The sequence below is a fragment of the Zea mays genome, chromosome 7 (assembly GCF_902167145.1).
Source record: "Zea mays cultivar B73 chromosome 7, Zm-B73-REFERENCE-NAM-5.0, whole genome shotgun sequence".
In the NCBI taxonomy this organism is placed as follows: Eukaryota; Viridiplantae; Streptophyta; class Magnoliopsida; order Poales; family Poaceae; genus Zea; species Zea mays.
In genome coordinates this window covers 128,826,613-128,850,013 of record NC_050102.1, presented here as the reverse complement: position 1 = coordinate 128,850,013, position 23,401 = coordinate 128,826,613, and the positions used below count along the sequence as shown (strand labels likewise).

The 23,401-nt window shown below is 43.9% G+C and overlaps 1 protein-coding gene across 1 annotated transcript; it reads right to left on the bottom strand.

Moving 5' to 3' along the window:
• Positions 1-18,536: 18,536 nt before the first annotated feature.
• On the bottom strand, positions 18,537-23,164 carry LOC541944 (formate--tetrahydrofolate ligase). The gene is made up of 5 exons (NM_001305814.1): positions 22,666-23,164; positions 22,430-22,579; positions 19,782-20,957; positions 19,135-19,281; positions 18,537-19,047 (listed from the first exon to the last, which is right to left on the bottom strand). Exons 1-5 carry the CDS (start codon positions 23,116-23,118, stop codon positions 18,772-18,774), a joined length of 2,202 nt encoding a protein of 733 aa, NP_001292743.1. The 5' UTR covers positions 23,119-23,164; the 3' UTR covers positions 18,537-18,771.
• Between the last annotated feature and the right edge of the window lie 237 nt (positions 23,165-23,401).

Here is a 23,401-nt window from a genome sequence, read left to right as displayed (position 1 = left end):
GTGCACAAACCACATGACAGGGGAGAAAAGGATGTTCTCCTCATATGAGAAAAACCAAGATCCCCAAAGAGCGATCACATTCGGGGATGGAAATCAAGGTTTGGTCAAAGGTTTGGGTAAAATTGCTATATCTCCTGACCATTCTATTTCCAATGTTTTTCTTGTAGATTCTTTAGATTACAATTTGCTTTCCGTATCTCAATTATGTCAAATGGGCTACAACTGTCTTTTTACTGATATTGGTGTCACTGTCTTTAGAAGAAGTGATGATTCAATAGCCTTTAAGGGAATGTTAGAGGGTCAGCTATACCTGGTAGATTTTGATAGAGCTGAACTCGACACTTGCTTAATTGCTAAGACTAACATGGGTTGGCTCTGGCACCGCCGACTAGCTCATGTTGGAATGAAGAATCTTCATAAGCTTCTAAAGGGAGAACACATTTTAGGACTAACAAATGTTCATTTTGAGAAAGACAGGATTTGTAGCGCATGCCAAGCAGGAAAGCAAGTTGGCTCTCATCATCCGCATAAGAACATCATGACGACCGACAGGCCGCTGGAGCTCCTACACATGGATCTATTCGGCCCGATTGCTTACATAAGCATCGGCGGGAGTAAGTACTGTCTAGTTATTGTGGATGATTATTCTCGCTTCACTTGGGTATTCTTTTTACAGGAAAAATCTCAAACCCAAGAGACCTTAAAGGGATTCTTGAGACGGGCTCAAAATGAGTTCAGATTAAGGATCAAGAAAATTAGAAGCGACAACGGGACGGAGTTCAAGAATTCTCAAATTGAAGGCTTCCTTGAGGAGGAGGGCATCAAGCATGAGTTCTCTTCTCCCTACACGCCACAACAAAATGGTGTAGTGGAGAGGAAGAATCGAACTCTACTGGACATGGCAAGAACCATGCTTGATGAGTACAAGACTTCGGATCGGTTTTGGGCCGAGGCGGTCAACACCGCCTGCTACGCCATCAACCGATTGTATCTACACCGAATCCTCAAGAAAACATCATACGAACTCCTAACCGGTAAAAAGCCAAATATTTCATATTTTAGAGTCTTTGGTAGAAAATGCTTTATTCTTGTTAAAAGAGGTAGAAAATCTAAATTTGCTCCTAAGACTGTAGAAGGCTTTTTACTTGGTTATGACTCAAACACAAGGGCATATAGGGTCTTTAACAAGTCCACTGGACTAGTTGAAGTCTCATGTGATGTTGTGTTTGATGAGACTAACGGCTCTCAAGTAGAGCAAGTTGATTTTGATGAGATAGGTGAAGAAGAGGCTCCATGCATCGCGCTAAGGAACATGTCCATTGGGGATGTGTGTCCTAAGGAATCCGAAGAGCCTCCAAATGCACAAGATCAACCATCCTCCTCCATGCAAGCATCTCCACCGACTCAAAATGAGGATGAAGCTCAAGTTGATGAAGTAGAAGATCAAGCAAATGAGTCACCTCAAGATGATGGCATTGATCAAGGGGGAGATGCAAATGAGGAAGACAAGGAGGAAGAGGAACAAAGACAGCCACACCCAAGAGTCCACCAAGCAATCCAACGAGATCACCCCGTCGACACCATCCTCGGCGACATTCATAAGGGGGTAACTACTCGATCTCGTGTTGCACATTTTTGTGAACATTACTCGTTTGTTTCCTCTATTGAGCCACACAGGGTAGAGGAAGCACTCCAAGATTCGGATTGGGTGGTGGCAATGCAAGAGGAGCTCAACAACTTCACTAGAAATGAGGTATGGCATCTAGTTCCACGTCCTAACCAAAATGTTGTAGGAACCAAATGGGTCTTCCGCAACAAGCAAGATGAGCATGGTGTGGTGACAAGGAACAAAGCTCGACTCGTGGCCAAGGGGTATTCACAAGTCGAAGGTTTGGATTTTGGTGAAACCTATGCACCCGTAGCTAGGCTTGAGTCAATTCACATATTATTGGCCTATGCTACTTACCATGGCTTTAAGCTTTATCAAATGGACGTGAAAAGTGCCTTCCTCAATGGACCAATCAAGGAAGAGGTCTATGTTGAGCAACCTCCCGGCTTTGAAGACAGTGAGTATCCTAACCATGTCTATAAGCTCTCTAAGGCGCTTTATGGGCTCAAGCAAGCCCCAAGAGCATGGTATGAATGCCTTAGAGATTTCCTTATTGCTAATGGCTTCAAAGTCGGTAAAGCCGATCCTACTCTATTCACTAAAACTCTTGAAAATGATTTGTTTGTATGCCAAATTTATGTTGATGATATCATATTTGGGTCTACTAACGAATCTACTTGTGAGGAATTTAGTAGGATCATGACACAGAAATTCGAGATGTCTATGATGGGGGAGTTGAAATATTTCCTAGGATTTCAAGTAAAGCAACTCCAAGAGGGCACCTTCATTAGCCAAACGAAGTACACTCAAGACATTCTAAACAAGTTTGGGATGAAGGATGCCAAGCCCATCAAGACACCCATGGGAACCAATGGGCATCTCGACCTCGACACGGGAGGTAAGTCCGTGGATCAAAAGGTATACCGGTCAATGATAGGTTCATTACTTTATCTTTGTGCATCTCGATCGGATATTATGCTTTCCGTATGAATGTGTGCAAGATTCCAAGCCGACCCTAAGGAAGCTCACCTTACGGCCGTAAAACGAATCTTGAGATATTTGGTTTATACTCCTAAGTTTGGGCTTTGGTATCCTAGGGGATCCACATTTGATTTAATTGGCTATTCGGATGCCGATTGGGCGGGGTGCAAAATCAATAGGAAGAGCACATCGGGGACTTGCCAGTTCTTGGGAAGATCCTTGGTGTCTTGGGCTTCAAAGAAGCAAAATTCGGTTGCTCTTTCCACCGCCGAAGCCGAGTATATTGCCGCAGGCCATTGTTGCGCGCAATTGCTTTGGATGAGGCAAACCCTGCGGGACTACGGTTACAAATTAACCAAAGTCCCCTTGCTATGTGATAATGAAAGTGCAATCAAAATGGCCGACAATCCCGTCGAGCACAGCCGCACTAAGCACATAGCCATTCGGTATCACTTTTTAAGGGATCACCAACAAAAGGGAGATATCGAGATTTCCTACATTAATACTAAAGATCAATTAGCCGATATCTTTACCAAGCCTCTTGATGAACAATCTTTTAACAAACTTAGGCATGAGCTCAATATTCTTGATTCTAGGAATTTCTTTTGCTAAAAATTGCACACATAGCTCATTTATATACCTTTGATCATATCTCTTTCATGTGCTATGACTAATATGTTTTCAAGTCTATCTCAAACCAAGTCATAGGTATATTGAAAGGAAATTAGAGTCTTCGGCGAAGACAAAGGCTTCCACTCCGTAACTCATACCTCGCCGACACTTCAAGTCACTCTCCATTCATGGGGGAGAAAGCATGAGCACCAAGAAAAGGACTTTGTCTTTGGGGAGAGAGTAGGAGCCCAAGGCAAAAGGTCCAGACTTCGTCTTTGGTATACTCTTAACTCATTTATTTTATGACCAAAGGGAAAGATAGCACTTCAAGGGCTCTAATGATTCCGTTTTTGGCGATTCATGCCAAAAAGGGGGAGAAATGAGCCCAAAGCAAAAGGACCGCACCACCACCTATTTCAAATTTCAAAAACTCAGTATTGAACATTTTTTTTATTTTGGTATCCTACTGTGTTCAAAAGGGGGAGAAAATAGTATTTCAAAATGATACATCAAAACCCTCTTGAACACTAAGAGGAGGATCTCATTTAGGGGGAGTTTTGTTTAGTCAAAGGAAAAGCATTTGAAACCAGGGGAGAAAATTTCAAATCTTGAAAATGCTTTGCAAAATCTTATTCATTTACCTTTGACTATTTGCAAAAGAACTTTGAAAAGGATTTACAAAAGAGTTTGCAAAAACAAAGCATGTGGTGCAAGCGTGGTCCAAAATGTTAAATAAGAAAGAAACATTCCACGCATATCTTGTAAGTAGTTATATTGGCTCAATTCCAAGCAACCTTTACACTTACATTATGCAAACTAGTTCAATTATGCACTTCTATATTTGCTTTGGTTTGTGTTGGCATCAATCACCAAAAAGGGGGAGATTGAAAGGGAATTAGGCTTACACCTAGTTCCTATATAATTTTGGTGGTTGAATTGCCCAATGCAAATCCTTGGACTAACTAGTTTGCTCTAGTGCATAAGTTATACAGGTGCTAAAGGTTCACACTCAGCCAATAAAAAGACCAAGTTTTGGATTCAACAAAAGAGCAGAGGGCCAACCGAAGACACCTCTGGTCTGGCGCACCGGACTGTCCGGTGTGCCACCGGACATGTCCGGTGCACCAGAGGACTCCAACGCCAACTCGCCACCTTCGGGAATTTCCAGAGGCACTCGCGCTATAATTCACCGGACTGTCCGGTGTACACCGGACAGTGTCCGGTGCGCCAAGGAGGAGCGGCCTCAGGAACTCGCCAGCTTCGGGAAACTCCAACGGCTAGTCCGCTAAAATTCACCGGACTGTCCGGTGTGCACCGGACTGTCCGGTGCGACTCCGGAGCAACGGCTACCTGCAGCGCAATAAATGCGCGCGCAGCGCGCGCAGAAGCCAGGCGCGCCCATACTGGCACACCGGACAGCAAACAGTACCTGTCCGGTGTGCACCGGACACCCAGGCAGGCCCACAAGTCAGAAGCTTCAACGGCTAGAATCCAACGGCAGTGATGACGTGGCAGGGGCACCGGACTGTCCGGTGTGCACCGGACTGTCCGGTGCGCCATCGTGCAGACAGACTCCCAACGGCCACTTTTGGTGGTTGGGGCTATAAATACCCAACCACCCCACCATTCATTGCATCCAAGTTTTCCACTTCCCAACTACTACAAGAGCTCTAGCATTCAATTTTAGACACACCAAAGAGATCAAATCCTCTCCAAATTCCCCACAACGCCATAGTGACTAGAGAGAGTGATTTGCTTGTGTTCTTTCGAGCTCTTGCGCTTGGATTGCTTTCTTCTTTCTTGATTCCCTCTTTGCAATCAAACTCACTTGTAAATTGAGGCAAGAGACACCAATCTTGTGGTGGTCCTTGTGGGAACTTTGTGTTCCAAGTGATTGAGAAGAGAAAGCTCACTCGATCCGTGGATCGTTTGAGAGAGGGAAGGGTTGAAAGAGACCCGGCCTTTGTGGCCTCCTCAACGGGGAGTAGGTTTGCAAGAACCGAACCTCGGTAAAACAAATCTCCGTGTCTCACTTGCTTATTCGCTTGGGATTTGTTTTTGCGTCCTCTCACGCGGACTTGTTTCTTTATTACTAACGCTAACCCCGGCTTGTAGTTGTGTTTATATTTGTAAATTTCAGTTTCGCCCTATTCACCCCCCCTCTAGGCGACTTTCATATATGATTACTCCTTTTCCCCCACCATAGCAATACTACACATAAGTGTTAGCTTCATTTACAACAAACACAATTGATGTTAATATTTTATCGAACTTCTCATGTCATTGCTTGGGCGCCTGCTTTACGTCATACAAGGATTTAATTAACCAGCACACCTTGCCCTATTGTCCTTGTGCTATAAATCTATTAGGCTGATCCATATAAATTTCTTCATCTATCTATCCATTAAGGAAAGACGTCTTCACTTTCATTTGATGCGCAAGAAGGCCATGGGAAGCAACCAAGGATAATAGTACTCAGATTGTAGTTAATCTGGCAACTGGTGAGTAGGTATCAAAGAAATCCCCACCCTCCTTTTGAGTATACCCTTCGGCCACAAGCCTTCCCTTGTACTTTTCAATAGTGCCATCAAGTCTAAGCTTCTTATTAAATACCCACTTTCAACCGACTCGCTTATAGCCCATAGGCCAATCTATAACCTCCAACGTTCCATTTACAGTGACAGAGTCGATCTCACTACAGACTGCATCCTTCTAATATTATGCATTGGGCGATGCATATGCCTCTACTATGGTTGTGGGGGTATCTTCGACAAGGTACACAGTGAAGTCTTCACCAAAGGACTTTGCAATCCCTGATCTCTTACTCCTTCTAGGAGCTAACTTACTATCACCTTCTTTGTCTTCAAGGGAATTTTTAATTGGCTCAATTGTAAGTGTGGGTTCAAGAATAAATTCATTAGCAACACTAGGTAAAGAATAAGTTCTTTCATCGAGAATATGTTCTCAAAGAAAGTGACATCCCGTGACTTCATGAGTGAATCCACTAAAATATCAGGCATGTCTCATTTTATCATCAAGAACTTATACGTCATGTTATGATGTGCATAGCCCAAAAGGATACAATCAACTATTTTAGGTTCAAGCTTGCACTTTTATTAATTGGTACACTAACCATAGCCAAACAACCCCACATACGCAAGTAATAGAGTGATGGTTTCCTTCCTTTCCATCCTTCATACCGTGTTATCTCACTATTTTTAGTGGGAACTCTATTCAGAACATGACATGCTGTCGAAACAGCCTCCGCTCACCATGCCTTTGCCATACCAGATGTTCCTAACATGGCATAACATGGCATTTACAAAGTCTATTAACGTTCGGTTCTTTCTTTCAGAAACTCCATTAGATTGGGGTGAGTATGAAGGTGTCTTTTCATGAATTATTCCATTCTTCGAGGAGAAAGATCAAACTCGTTGGAAAATACTCCCCACCACGATCAGACCTAACACATTTTATTTTCTTTTCCAATTGATTTTCCACCTTAGCTTTATAAGTCTTAAAACATTCTAGCACCTCATCTTTAGTTTTTAGTAGAAACACATAACAATACCTAGTTGCATCATCAATTAAAGTCATGAAGTATCTTTTACCTCCATTTGTCAACACACCTTTCATCTCACAAAGATCAAAATATATGAGCTCTAATAGTGTCGTGCACCTCTCATCTGTAGCCTTGTGCGGCTTGCGAGGTTGTTTAGTAGCTTGACACTTAGAGCCTTTGGCAGTATTAAAATTTGGAATCAAACTCATACTCGATAGACGCGACATAGAACCAAAGTTAACGTGACACAAACGATAATGCCATATATCAGCCACAGAATTGTTTGAATCACACTCATGGTTCATAACTTTATTACAGAAATCAGATAGAGAAAACGGAACAAGCCCCCGCTATCATAGCCCTTGCCAATGAATTGGCCATATCTCGAAATAACTACTTTATTCGACTTGAATACTAGCTTGAACCCATCTCGACATAGGAGGGGTTCACTAACGAGGTTCTTATTTCTTGAGGGCACATGTTGCATGTTCCTCAGACGCACGATCTTTCCTGAAGTAAACTTTTGATCGACGATACCAACACCAAGAAAGTAGCATGTGAGCCGTTCCCCATCGTGATGGTTGAACCTCGCCTGACCTGGTAGGATGAAAACATGGAGATATCAGTACAAACATGAATATTGACTCCTGTATCTATCCACCAATCATTAGATTGACACACAAAAAATATATAAGGTAAGTTACCGTACCAGATCTGCTAGGATCCCCAATAGTCATGGTGGTAGACTTCTGCCTTGACTAATTCTTCTTGCCCCTGCGGTTCTTACACTTCTTGGCGAAATGCACATTCTCACCGTAAACGAAGCACACAACATCATCTATGTTCGTCTTCTTTTTTTGAATTGAGTAGTTTGATTAGTCTTATAATTCTTCTTTTCAGCAATGTTGCATCATGTTGGCTCTAGACTGCCCTTCGGGTGCTATTGGAACATCCTTTGTCCGAGCCTTCTCTTCCACATCAGGACCTACCAACAAATCCTCAACGAAAATTTGCTATATTTTATGTTTCAGAGTTATCTCAAAGCTCCTCCATGATGAAGGCAACTTGACAATAATTCCACCAGCGACAAACTTATTAGGTAAGACGTGTTCATGTTGTTCGAGTTTCCTTACAAGAAGTTGGAACTCATGAGCCTGCTCCACGACAGAACGACCATCAACCATTCTAAAGTCATGGTACTGCTCCATCACATACAGCTTGTGCCCAACGTTTGAAGCAGAGACCTTATGTTCGAGCGCCTCCCACAATTCAACAACACTCTTGATGTTCATATAAACATCACACATCTGGTCATAGAGAACGCTAAGAACGCATCCGACAAAAACTGTCGTAGCCAAAGTAAACTCTTGTATCTCTTTTCGAGATCCGAGAGGTAGTGCAGGAGGATTACTCACGACCCAAAACACGCCCATAGCTGAGTGCCATAACTGGGCTCTTATCTGCCATCTCTTGAAATTCACACCAGTGAACTTATCCGGTTTCATCGCATCAGAGTAATTACCCATCACTAAATGCCTATCAGGTTTTTTGATTGTTGGAAATAATAGTAATTTAGAGATGAACAAATTGATTCCGATAATAATAATACAAGAAAAAGCAACATGCTTGATATATGTATAACTCACTAGCAGTTCATAGACTAGTGCTAGTGACAATAAATATACGCATAAACATCCTTACATTGTGGTTGTCGGCGCTAGAACAGCGCAAGAGTAGACGTAGCAGACCGGCGAGGACGACAACATCGGCGTAGAGGAAGCAGACGAACAACGAGTAGTCACGACGACACTTACCTGCTAAAGCCCCAAACCATAGAGTACTTAGCACGTGTGCTACAGAGAGATATGTTCTTATATCCCGCATTGAAAATCCTCCTTCCGTATTGGAATACATATATGATCAGATACTCTTGCCCAAGATCCTTTGTATTTCTTTTGTTTAGGCGAAATTCCTAACTAAAAAAACAAAATAAATATTATATATATATAGAATGAACCGTATAGACGAGATTTTCCTATCCCTAAAAAAGATGACCCCTTCTTCCTGTACATTACTAAGGAATAGTAGTCTTTATTTTATAGGTGAAAATTGGGACGTAGGCTTCGGGGATCTTGCTCTCCCGATCCGATGGCACGTCGGAGGCGAGATGGGGAAGACGAAGGGAGTGCATCGCTCTGGTGTAAGGAGGAGAAAGACGCTCGTGAGTGGGTTCTCCATTTTTCTCCTCAATGGCTTCAACCAAGTGGAGACCACTGGAATATTTAAGTTGGTCTCACTGCACCTAAAGTACTAAGGTGATACTAAAGTTTCCACCATACCATGCATGTGTGAGTCTTTCGGATTTACAGGCATTATTATTTAGTGACTAAAGTTTAGTCGCCTTTAATCTATAAACCGTTAAACATGGTGACTGAAAGTGTCATCCTAAATATATATATTTTAGGGACTAAAATTTAGTCACCGGAATTTAGGATGGTGACTAGAAACCAAACCCTTAAAAAGGTGAAAACATAAATAGGCGTGTAGATAGCTATAACTCCGTTTCAGTGGAGTGAGATAGATTGTTTGGTAAGATTAGCCTAAAACAGACAGGGTGAAAACTCGGTGTTTGTCGAACATAATCGGTATGAACAATAAAGTAAACGAAAAATGCATGCTCCTAAACCCTACTAGGCTAGTACTAGTTTCCATGTGCACCATGCAGCGACCGCGACAGTTGGCTGGCTGCGCTCGTGCTCACGATTCACGAACACGAACGGTGGGCCTGTGACAGGACGGCCGGGTGGTCCTCGTATAGCAGAGCAGTGCTGCCTGGCTCCATCCCATCTGCCGATCTGCTGCTACCGCTGCTGGAGCACGTATGATAACACGATTGATTGCGGTATGAGGGCTCGACGCTTCCCGGCCGGTTCGCGCTCGATCTCGTGCTCCGGCGAAATTAGGTGGCAGGATCTGAAACGGTGATTTTTGACCTTGCAGTAGCAGCCCGTAGTATACTATACGAAAATGAGCATGACTAGTCGTAGTGTAGTCGGGAGGGGATGTCATGGCTAGCTCATGAATGCTGGTGCTGGTCACCCGATTTCCAGCCATCGTCCATGCCGTGACTACGAGGGCAGCAGGGCCGGTCCTGAGATTTCGGGGACCCGGGGCGAAACAAAAATTGAGGCCTTTAAAGTTTTATTTATAATTTTTTTTACTTTCTTCTAAGCACATTGACAACTTTGTTTTATGATAAAAAACTCAAATATATCAAAATAAATTCAAATATGTTTACATGTTACCTCAAAAATTTCTTCTAACATTTCTTGATGCGAAGTCGTTGATAATAGTGTTGCTATCAACCTTGTCCAATAATTTCTTCTCAATACATAGAGTGGCCAATCCGTTGAGCCGCTCTTGAAACATTGTTAACCTTAAATAGCTCTTCAACAATTTCAACTTTGAAAAGCTTCTCTCAGCTGATGCAACAGTTACAAGCACAGTAAATAATATCTGGTAAGCGATTGAAATATTTGGATACGAATCTATTTGCCGAACATACTCAAAAGATCTCCATAGAAGACATTGGACTTTCAGGTAAACTTAGCTTCAAGCAGTTGAAGTCATGACCTGTGCTGTGATTCCGTGAACAGGCAGCACAACAGACCTAGGGACCAGCAAGAAGATGGCAGGACTACAATGTGAGGTGATCAGATGGCAAGGGCGGCAAGCGCAGGGCACAATCGTGCAAGGGCAAGGCTTTCGCAACGCACGCGGCGGGCGGCAGTGATTAGGGATTTTTTATTCCAATTACCATGGTGTCTAGGCAGTTGAATCGACATGGGTCTAATTGAATTAATTTTACCTGGATCTAGCCATAATACGTATATACACTGTATGTATACTTGGGGTGGGGCCCCTGGAATTTTGGGGCCCGGTGCGGCCGCTCCGGTTGCCCGCCCTCAGGACCGGCCCTGGAGGGCAGGCAGGCAGGCAGCCTAGCCGGCGGAGAGGGATCGACGGATCGTTGGCGCGGAGCCATTTATTCCACAGCCCCGCCGCGTGCCGTGCCGTGCCCGTGCGATGGATCCGAGCTCTGACGTGACCCGGCGGCAAAATCTTTTCTCCCCGGATGCGGTGCGCCTCTTGAGACTTGCGCACGCGCCGCCATCAATGCCCCGCGCGCCTCGGGCTGACCGGTGGCCAAACCAGAGGGAGGCAGCCGTCGCGTCGGAGCCCCGCCGCAGGTGACCCGGGACGGACGGACCTCGCTGCCGAACACCAGACACCAGACCAGAGAGTGGTTATTGTGCCTGGCTGCCTCTGCCCACACCGTGACATGCGGATGCGGTCGGCGTCGGCGTCGGCGTCGGCGGGCGAGTACCTACGCGCTCGATCGGCCGGCCCCGGCATGAATCTCTCGCCATGGTCTCGTGACGGACCCCCTTTTGCTTTCGCCTTTGGAGATCGTTAAGGATTCTGCAATGATGCAGCACAAAGCCTCCGTCGTCCCACGGTGGATGCTCCGCGCTTTGACGGTGACGGCGTGGCCTTTTGCTCTTCGATGTTGTTTTCTTTTTTTTGAGAAATGGGGTTATACATGTCCTTACAGTCGTGTCGATCGTTAATTTCATGCCACTTCATCTACGCTCATAAGTACAGTCATCAGGGCAGGCAGATAACAGGTGAGGAGAGGGTCATCTCCTTTCTCTATTGTCAAACATCACGCGCGCCTCGCGTGCTGCTGACCTTTTTTTTTGCAGACAAGACCGACGCCAGCCAGATTAGTTACCGGTTGGTGTCTAACCTCGTGAGGTCAAACTTGGGAATCAGTTCGTCTCAAATCTAGTTAATTTTCTGGCGGACCATCCATGTTGAAGGTCAGAACATTTTCTGGCGGAGCATCACTCCCCGAGTCAGAATCTAGACCGGTTGCTTGCAAACTCACCACCCCCCGCCGCGAAACTTCTTATTCAGTACTAGCCAATACGTATTACTACATTACATGCTAGTAGTGATACAAAAAAAAAAAAACACGACACCTAACAAGCTGATCTTCTTGTCAATCTTACCAGCCTAGTGTCCTGTAGCCATTCAAATTATCAGCGTGTATCGTCTGTACATGTGAGCGTTTTTAGTGCTGGTCCATGGACCACACCGTCAACGGTGGAGAGAGAATTTACTGTAGCAAGGAGTCGTCGCACCATGCATGCATATGTCTCTCGTTTTGTACACCCGACCCGACCCTGACCAAACATGTATCATGCCAACTTGTTCGCACGGAGCAAAAACCACTAATCAGTGCCCCAGGAAACGGCACGACATCGAATGACACCGTACCGACCGGAAACCATCAGTCTGGACGGTTCAGTTCACTCACGAGGCCGAGCTGGGGCCGGCGAGCATGCACACGTCCCCGTCCTCCCCCGGGAGGCAGGCAGGGGCAGGCTGATGGGCGAAGTTGCGTCGTCTCCTTGCATTGCCCGCCGAGGACGAGACCCTGCCTGTCCCGGCCCCGCTCGCCACCTCCTCCTGCCGGCTGCCCCGCACCACTTGCCGCTGCCTCTGCCTGCCTCCCAATCTGCTGCTGCTGCTGCTGGCCTGCTGCCTCTACAGGCTACCGTAAGTGGCTCATGCCCGAGCCCGACTTGCAAATTAAAACAGGGAAAGCCGAAATAGTTTTCCTCATAGACTTTTAGTTAAATTTATTATAGAAATTCGACTAATTTTTATCGGTACCCATCCAGCGCGCCAACGAAAACTAGACAATTTTCGTCGGAGACGACCAACGTGTGCTCTTTATCTATGGCTTTCCCTGATCCCTCTCACCCTCGATCGCTCCAACGCCTGCGTCTAAACATCGCCGCCACGTCCATTCCACGCGTCGCCAGCGTCTCAGCGCGGTCACCATCTCCGTCCGGTTCTCTGTATTGTCCACCACATGTCTATCCCGTCTTTTCTACGTTCCTACCTCCATCCAAACAAAGCAGAGTGATTACAATTTTCATCGGTCGCCCACGATATTTGAATGTATTAAGCTAGTGAATATTTATTATTATGTGACTGGTTTAGTAATCGGTGTGCGTTTTTAGTATATTAGTTTGTTAAGCCTAGTTACGATATAATATTTAATCGTTACTTTTTTTAAAAAAAACGTAGCTCATTTGTAATAAAAAATAGACCAATTCAGCTTACTTCTAGAAAAAAAATCCAAGTTGGCTCAATTCTATCAAACTTATTTAATTTAGCAAATTTAGCTTAAGTATAGAAAAAATAATCAATCTAACTTAATTACGGTGAAATTTAGTCATTCAAGATTTAGTTTTCAGACTCATCCTCCACAATTATCAGCACCTAGGCGTCTAACTCATTTATCAATCAAATGTTCAATTACACTCTACATAACAGTGAGAATTCTAACCATCCGACGAATCTGAGTTCATACTGATTGAATGCATGAATATTAGTACTTCTTATGTTATTTAAACTAATCAATAATTGAACAACAGATGATAGTTTTGATGTTGATGGTTTATGTGATATGGATTTATTGGATGATTTGTGTGATGTGGATGGATATGTGTTAATGAACTTGATATGGACGGATAGATATGTTTGTGAATGTATATAATGTGGTTTTATGTGGATGAATACATATGTGTTTGTAAATATATGTGGTGAATATATATGCTGTGAATGGATATATATAAGTGCTAATCATCACCCAGGATGATGGACCTCATGGTCCATCACCTAGACTTAAAGGTCCAGACAAATCAGTCAAACTAATTAATTGTGCCAACGCTAGCCACACCAATCGCACGTAATTTACCAGATTAGTCGTGTGCGATTAACGGGATCTGCACTAGAGAACTAAATCGGATCAAGGAACTAATTCGCCAGCCGCACACAATTAACAGGACTGATATGCCCTCCATCCACAACACGCAACACCAAATTAAGCCATTCAACTATTCAAGGTTTACTTCAGCTATTTGGGGATTACTTCAGCAATTAAATGGTTATTTCTACGTACAGGAGGAACAAACATTCTTGCAATCCATGTTTGCTTCAACCATTCTAGGTTTGTTTCTGTCTTTCAAGGTTTGCTTCAATCATTCAATATTTACTTCAATACACAAAATAACAAATATTCAGCCATTCATAATTTACTTCAATCATTCAAGATTTACTTTAGCCATTAAATGTTTACCTCAACGTATAATGGGAACAAATGTTCAACCATTGAAGGGTTACTTTAGATCTTTTGCAGTGCCTCCCGCAAGAGGCCATGTCCCCTGCATGTAGCGGCTACAAGCGCCCGCAGTGGTCGCCCCTATGGTGCCCTCCACCCGGCGGGAGGCTCTCGCACCCAGTGATTGTGGCGTGCCCCCTGCGACTATTCGTATCTTGTGTTTTGTGCCCGCGAGTAATTGTTAGTAGATAAAAAATAATAATGGATAAAAAGTAGGGATAGAAAATGATATTTTATGGTGGTAGTAGGGTAGAGGGGAGTATTTAGAGACACCTGCTATGGGAGACGAAAAAATAGGTGATAAAATCTTGGCAACGTGGCGCAAAAGTGGGATATATGAGGATAAACTTAGAGGGAACCACTGTAGACAATCTTAACTATTCAATGGTTGCTTTAGCCATTGTGAACGTTGGAGGTGGCGGGGGTCAACACGATGGTAGGTTAGTCAGCGTGACGAAGGAGTTACTTATGAAGCCGTGCCGAGTGAAGGCACAAATAGTAGGGTTTGACCGACCAGGCGCACTAGTCGAGGGGACATGGCTAGATGATGCATAGCCAAGCGAGGGGATGGGGGAGTTGGGGGGATTCCACAAAACAGCACTACTGTGAGACAATGTTCAGGAAATAGCCCCCGTTTTCAAGCAATTGAAAGAACAACATCAGTTTCATCAAATGAATTCAGAAAACATCACTCCATCTATAATTTTTCATTCTTTTATTTCTCAGCTCATAAGAAAATGGACCAAATTGCCCCTATCATTTCCCAGCCTTATTTTTTTATCTATTCAGATCATACGAACAACATAAAGGCATACAAATATGTGAGCACTATTTTTATATTATTAAAAATAGTGTAAAACATACAAATAAACACATATGTTCTGTAAAGGAGGAAGTTTATATCTTACAATTGAACTTCAAAACTATATTCTTGGATGGAGGGAGTAGTTTTATATAACATATTATTTTTTAATAAGACAAATGACTGAAGTTTTTGAAAAGAACAACCACGTCAAATAAAAAGGAACAGAGAAAGTACATTCAAAGACCTTTTGGTGAACCAAGTATGTCTAAATTTTAATAGCTCGATGTTGAAGATACCTAGATTTGAAGTTCAATAGTTAAATCTAAACTTCTTCCTTTGTAAAAAAAAATAAGTGTCTATTTGTATGCTTGTATGTTTTATCTGTTTATGTTTTTGTTATGAGCAGTAGAGACAAAAATAGGTTGTGGAATAAATAGGGGTGATTTGGTCTATCTATATATTGTGTAAGCAATAAAAAAAATGCAAAAATATAGATAGAGTGTTGTTTTCCGAATTAATTTGGTAAGCCGGTGTGTTCTACGAATTGTTTAAAAACGGATGCTATTTCCTGAACATCTTCTCAAACCACTGCTGTTTTGTGGATTCTCCCGGGAGAGTTGTGACTAGTTTGGATTGTGAGTTAATTAGTGTATGTGGACTAGTTCGGGTGATACACCTTTTGGTCTATTAATCTAGGTGTTAAATAGCCCTGCCCTATATTAATCTTGATTAAAATTTTGAGATGCACCAAACTTTGAAAAGTAGCTTAAAGTTCTCGGCTACGCACTACACTACATAGGTACTCTAGCTTAGAGACGTGTCGCCTGAACTTTTTCTGTCGTCTCACCGTTCACGTGCCATGAACTTACCAAGAAACATACTCCGTATATGCATGCATGAGTGGGGAGTCGAAGAAAAACCAGCCAATAATACCGTGTACCGTACCTACCTCGTTCTTAACTTATTTCAACGCTTAGGCCTTGTTCGGTTACAGGGGATAAAATCCCACCATGGATTTAATCCAGGTATGGATTGGGTGAATCCATATCTCACACCCAATCTCATGGTGGGATTAAATCCATCAACTAATCCATGTGTCTTTCAAAGCTAGTTATTCTTTTGATCCATGGATTCTAATGTAAACTTGTGCAATATCTCATGGATTTGTTCCATACCTAATGAGCTATGGATAGAATCCATGTTTTCCATAGTTTAAAAAATTCCCAAACCCTTGGGTTATATTCCATGATGGGTTTAACCGAATAAAAAAATTTAAGTAGCCATGGATTATTTTGAGGCATGGATTGGGGCATGGATTTAATTCCAATCCATGCTAATCCAGAGCTGGATTGGTGTAAACGAACAAAGCCTAGTTAATTAGGGTATAGATTACTACGGAGTCGTCAAACTTTTAAGCTTCGGTCGAACTTATAAAAGAAAACTCATCAAGATTTATGACATCAAATCAGTATCATTAGAGATGTATCAGAGAATATATTTTTATGATGTACTTATTTTGTGTTTTAGATGATGTTATTATTTTTTCCTAAGAAAAATCAGTAGAGCTTAGGACAGTTTAATTAATTTATATGGATCATAGAAATCGAAAACCGATTTATTTGTGGGCGTACGGAGGGATATATACAAATAACATTTTTTAGGCCAAATCAGAGATGAGTACCGTACCTCTGTCGTCCGTGCAAATCCCGATCTTTGCTTCGATCTCATCTGCCCGTGACTAGCTAATAAACAAATCAGGCAGGGCAAGGACTAGTTTAAGACCAGAGAGACAGCGTGCAGCCGTGCAATCAAGCCCCCTCCACTGAACGCATAACAGCACGAGATGAGTACCGTACCTCTGTCGCAGCATGTACTATCTTATTATTATTATTCTCTCCTCCGGATCCTTTTGCAGTGGGTGTTTTTTTTTTTGGTTCGGTTTAGAAATTAGCTCGTTGAAATATCGCCCCACACGAGCACGAGAGGGCAAGGCGCGGTCAACCAACCTTGCTGGCGAGTAAGCGCCGTTTGGCGTTTCGTCTACTAGACATCCGAAAATTGGACTCCAAAGCACTAAAACAAAACCACATGTGCCGTTCGATCGCTTGGACAAAAGCCTTCTCGTCGGCGTTCAAACGGAACGTTCTGATGGAAATGTTGCTCCGGCCGGCCGGCATGATGAGGCCAATAAGGGGCTGTTTGGTTTCTAGGGACTAATGTTTAGTCCCTTCATTTTATTTCTTTTTAGTGTATAAATTGCTAAATATAGAAACTAAAATAAAGTTTTAGTTTCTATATTTGACAATTTTGGAACTAAAATGGAATAAAATCTAGGGACTAAACATTAGTCCCTAGAAACCAAACACCCCCTAAGTCGCCAAATTAATTAAAGGACTGATGAGCAGCGGTCGATCGAGCGACGAGCAGCGAGATGGATGGATCACACAGGGAAATGATGACGGTGATGATCGCGCAAAGCGTGCGAGCGAGCGCCCATCATACTCATTGCCATGCATGCACACAGAAAAACGGCGACGTGCAGCGTTAGGTTAGCTGCTAGCTAGGAAAGCACAGCGTTGTGGTAGGCCCAACAACGGGTTTAGCGCGGCGCAAAAGGCGGTGCTCAGCTTCAGAGAGATTCACGTCGCGTCAAGCAAGCAATGATCTCGGTGCCGGCCGGTCCGCGCATGAGATCTGGAACCGAAGCTAGCATTGCTGTTGTGCTGTAGCCATTGTTGGCGATTGCCTGATGATCTGATGGGAGTTCGTTCCCTCGAACCGGATGATCATCTGATGGGAATTGGTTTGTACTACGACGTTGAATCCATCTTCGGCACGTTGCAGAACTGCCTACTCCTTGCTTGTCCCGATAGTAGTATTACCTTTCATCATAAATGGAAGAGCCGGTGGCGGTGGCACGTCTGACGGATTCAACTCCCACTCTTCCAAGCTTGATTGTCGTTGCAGGCGATCCCCGCACGCACACCGACCTGTCGTGGAGGGAAAAGCAAGCTGCATACCTAGTTTCAATTCGTCTAGGATTGACAGCAACACGACCGGATCCTGCTCGTCACTGCTACCGAGACCTGTTCTCCTTCGAGGAAACAGGGCAAGCAGCCATGTCGTGATGGGAGCTGCTAAGGTCAATTCGCGCGCCTGGCTACCGGTGCCCTCGCGGCGAGGTCTTTGACTCTCTTTGCCGGACTCCAGCCGCTCCCGTGCCTGCCGCGTCGGCGATTTCGCTTGTTGACTTGTCTTGGAGCATGGAGGGTGCTTTTCCATGATGGACTAGTCCCCTATCCATTTCCCGCGTCGTTGTTGCTGCCCGTGGCCAACGTTACTGCCTGCAGAATTGCAGGTGCATATCCGGTGTCGGATTTTTGCTATAAACAATACATGCGAATTCGAATCGTAAATATATGACGTGCACATATCATAGACAGGCCCTGGTTTTTTCTTCTTTTTCTTCTTCTTCCGTGGAATGTAGATTTCTGTTCTACATATTCGAACGCACAGGCCCAAACGAACCAGATGGGCCAAGAGGCCTGCCAGGAGGAACACAAGGTCCACCGCCGGGCCGGCGATCTAGACTCAAGAAGAAATGATGGCCCGCGCTATGAACTCGATCTGGCTGGCTACTTTATTTGTTTATGGGCCGCACTTCAGGCAGAGTCCTATACTCCTATGTTCTTGGCCCATCGAATGCCGATTTGGTCAACAGTCTCAGCAGCCTCAGGCTGTTCAAAGACACTTATTGGATGCAGGATTTGAGGCATGGGTCTAAAAGCACGGTTCAAGCACATTTACAGTCTCCGGTTTACAAAATCAAGTAAAAAAAGGAAGCGCCACTGAACTTGCAGGATGCCAGGAACGGCTCTTATTTAACTCGATCCAGGAATGCCCCGAATTTACGTTCTCTGAATGATACCATCAGGGACTTCAATTCATGACAGCCCCATGACCTTCCCGGTGGCAGTGTCGACGTCGATCTGGTAGAAGCAGGGTCTGGTGGGAAGGCCAGGCATCGTGCTCATGGTGCCCACGAGCGGGTAGATGAACCCAGCGCCGATGCTGGCCCTCACGTCTCTTATCGGCAGAACAAAGCCGGTCGGGGCGCCCTTCATGGACGGGACATGTGAGAACGAGTACTGGGTCTTCGCCATGCAAATGGGGAGGCTGGAGAACCCTTGCTTGGTGTACATCTCAATCTGCTTCTCAGCCTGTTGGGAGGGGTCGGTCAAGAGAAGTCAGCAGAGTGTATGAGGACCAAAAAGACCAACACACACGGCATGGTTACAACAAGATACCTGCTCGGAATATTCAACGCCACTAGCACCATAGAACTTAGCAATTGACTCAATCTTCTCCTTTATGCTAGATTCCAAGGGATACAAAAACTTCAGAGGTTCTGCCTGGCTTTCGCATGCTCGTTGAACAGCAAGTCCAAGCTCAACCTGAAAATAAGTTAAATGGTGCAATAGGGTCAGGTTAAATTCTTGCACTCATGTTATTCACACTGTTTTTGTTCTAGCACTGAAGAAATAAATAAAGAGTTTGTGAGAAAAAAAATGGATAACTTTCTAGGCAACAGTAAAACTAGAAGGGATAATTATAACAAAATAAAATAACATATTTCATAAACAATAAGAGCTATAAACATGTCCTGTTTCAGAAACAATAATATGTGCTATGTTGCTACACAAGGTAGTCTCTTGGTTGCAAATTATAAGACATTTTGGCTTTTCTAGTCTAGATACACTGATTTTACTATGCGTCTCTAGACAGTGTATATCTAAGTGCACAGCAAAAGCTATATATATTATATATAAGCCAAAACATCTTATAATTTAGAAGAGGGAGTACAACACAACCCCATAACAGATTATGAGCTTAAGTTTTTCCACTAACCTATACTTGACTAAATTTAAAAACTTGATAGGGAAAGAGAACTCACCGCTCCTTTACCACCATGGGCATGGTGTGTGCAGACAACAGCGTCAAAAGCACCAGCAGCCATAGCTGCACTGTGCACTGCCTTCATTTCTGCCTCAGTATCTGATGCAAATTTGTTGATTGCAACTACAACATTAACTCCATAACTCCTCGTGTTTGATATATGTTTAGCAAGATTAATACATCCAGCTTCAACAAGGGCCACATTTTCGCTCACATATGCATGATCCAGAGGCTTTCCAGCCACCACTTCAGGCCCCCCTCCATGCATTTTAAGAGCTCTAATTGTGGCCACGATAATAGCACACTGCGGCACCAATCCACTATACCTACATTTGATGTCCATGAACTTCTCAGTTCCAATATCAGCACCAAAACCTGCCTCAGTAACAACAAAGCCACCCTTCCCAACCAACTTCAAAGCAATCTTATCAGCAACAATTGAAGAGTTTCCATGAGCAATGTTAGCAAATGGTCCAGCATGTACTAAAACTGGTGTGCCTTCAAGAGTTTGCATGAGGGTGGGATGAATAGCATCTTTCATTAAGACAGTCAATGCACCTCCAACACCAAGATCATCAGCAGTTATCGGCTCACCTGACTTGCTGTTCCCTATCACCATTCTTCCAAGCCTTTCTCTCATGTCAGCAAGGGAAGTTGTAAGAGCTAATACAGCCATTATCTCACTAGCTACTGATATGTCAAAGCCTGTTTCTCTCACCATACCTTTTTCTTCAGGGCCCTGTCCAACAGTAATTTTTCTCAGGAAACGATCATTGACATCCATCACCCGTCTCCATGTAATGGACTCAGGGTCGATATCAAGCCTTGCAAAACGCCTGATTTCATCTGGTGTAAGCTCATTGGGGTCTGTCTTTGAAACGCCCAACTTTGTCAGACGTCGGAACATTATGTCAGCAAAGTGCCTCTTGCCTTCCTTGTTTGCCGGACACAATCTGTTGAACAGTGCTTTATCTGACTGAGAATTTTCATGGAATATCCTCGTATCAATAGCAGCAGCAAGAAGATTGTTTGCGGCCGTAATTGCATGGATATCGCCTGTCAGATGAAGATTGAACTCATCCATGGGTATAACTTGGCTGTACCCACCTCCAGCTGCACCTCCCTTGATTCCAAAGGTAGGCCCTTGTGATGGTTGACGGAGGCAAGTGACAACCTACATAAAAAACAATACATCATTAATACATGAAACAACTTCCGCATGATCTGGAGCAGATACTTACAAGACAGTCTGAAGTTATTTTATCACACATATGATTGTCTTTTAATACTACAAGAATAATGGAAACACAAAAGAAAGTAAGCTTGCGAAAGGGCCTCTAGCCTAGCGGTTAAGGACTTCCGAGTAGCACCTCCAAGTCCTGGGTTCGATTTCTATCGGGAGCGAATTTTCAGGCTTGGTTAAAAAAATCCCCTCGTTGTGCCCCATCCGCTCTCGGGTTGCGATGTCCTGTGCGCTACCCTCCGGTTGAGTCGTTGCAGAGTGGACAGTTGACGCCGGCCCGTTAGTGATTGGGGGCCAGGGTTCGGGGATTTTCTCGGCCGGGACCATTGTTTCGGTCTCTTCTTATATGGAATACCGAGAGGGCGGTCTTTCCCTCCCCGGTCGAGTTTTTAAAAGAAAGTCAGCTTATCAGTTGCATGAAATGTAAATAAAGGAAGCCAAACAGTACTTTATTATATACTTATCGCTTACTACCTCTATCACAAAAAGAGTCCACTCAAAAAAGAGAAACAATTTCAAGTTTGGCTAAATCTATACAAAAAAGCAGTAACATTTACGATACTGAATAAGTGACATTAGACTAATCATGCAATATATTTTCATAGTAAACATATTTGGAGACATAAGTGTTTATACTATTTTCATAAACTTAGTCAAACTTTTTAGCCCCAAACTAGAAGTGCATTATTTTTGGGAAGGGGTACAAATGATTGATAATACAAAGAAAATGTTTTTTTAAGATACAAATTTTCTTGAAGGACTCAACACATCAAATAGGTTTGGAAAAAGTCAGTGAATATAACTCATGCAAGCAAATACATATACATAAAGATGTAGTTATATAAGATCTGGAAATTGTTTACAGCCCCATGAAGTATAGAGAACTTAGAAGAGCATATTTAATTAATATTTTCTCCAAAAGTACCTGTATTGATCTTGATACAACTTGATGCCATATTTCCTTGATAAATTTCAAAGAGTAACTAAATCCTATCCAGCTCAAGAAGAATAGATTGTTCCAGTTGTTTCGACAATGCATACTCAACGAAATCACACCATTTACATAACAATCAACCTTACTGAATGCTATATCCTGATTGCAACACAAAAATAGGTACCAAGTACTAGCGTAACCAATGTAAATGCAAAACTAATTGCACAAGTGGCAGCAAACAAAATTGCATTCTATAATCAGTCCAGAATTGTATCAAATAGTTTCTGTTTTCTTACAAGACCCATGGATCAAAACAGGTCATCATGCCTCAAGGCCGAATTCACCATCAGAGGGCGGCACTGGGACGGTAATTCAATACTAGTAACAAGTTTGCTCCGATAATAAAATGTTAATCTTCTCATCGGTGAACGGACTCTGTGTCAAGCAAAATTAGCATTAAGCATCTCACCTTTTTATCAAGGAAAGCGCCGAGAGCCTGACACAGCCCGACGGTGGTGGTTGACTTCCCCTCCCCGAGGGGCGTTGGCGTGATGCCGCCCACCACGACGTAGTACCCGTCCTGTTGCGCCTTGAGCTCATCAAGAACCGACAGCAAGACCTGCGAACATGTGAGGAAGGTAGCTCAAGATCCGACCGAACCACACCCGACCGCCAGGACCTAGGAAGGACTGATCAGGAACGTACCTTGGCCTTGTACTTGCCGTAGAGGTCGTAGTGCTCGGGCCGGAGCCCGAGCTCTGCTGCGATGTCGGCGATTGGGAGCGGCTCGACGGAGTTGGCGATGTCGATGTCCGCCGGCACCGGCGATGCCACGTCTAGCCTCCGGATCGTCGGGCTCGGCATCTTGGGCAGCGGCGGCGGCGGCGGCAGTGGCGGAGGCGCGACGACGGCGCTGGATCTCGCGGCGACGGCTCGCTCGCAGTCGCGGCCGAGTGCGGGCCGCTGCAGTGAGTGGTGATGATGATGGTCGTGGACTGATAAGGCTCGTGCAGGCGATGCGATTGGACGGGAGAGCCCCTTGCTGGCGCGATTGTTTATTGCCTCCGGCCTCCTCGCCGCCCCCGCGTCAGGACGACGACGCCATAGGATAATTGAGGATGAAGTTTTGTGATAAGTTGGTGGGGCACGCAGATCCATGTCACAGATCCCTAATTCTTGAAGTGCACAAATCAAGATTACTCCATCTTTGATTTTGCAAAATATAACTAGCTTATAGTTAGCGTTTTTTTAGACTTGAACTATTTTATTTAATAATAAAATAAAAAATAATTCTCATTGGCCCATCTGTAAATAGTGGAAGTAAAAGTGATGTAATTTGGTCTCATATAGCATGTGGAAGGATAATCCCTACTACTCTATATAAGGCTCCAATTTAGTCGTCCACAACTCGTGCACCGTTAGGGCTGGACAAAATGCTCGT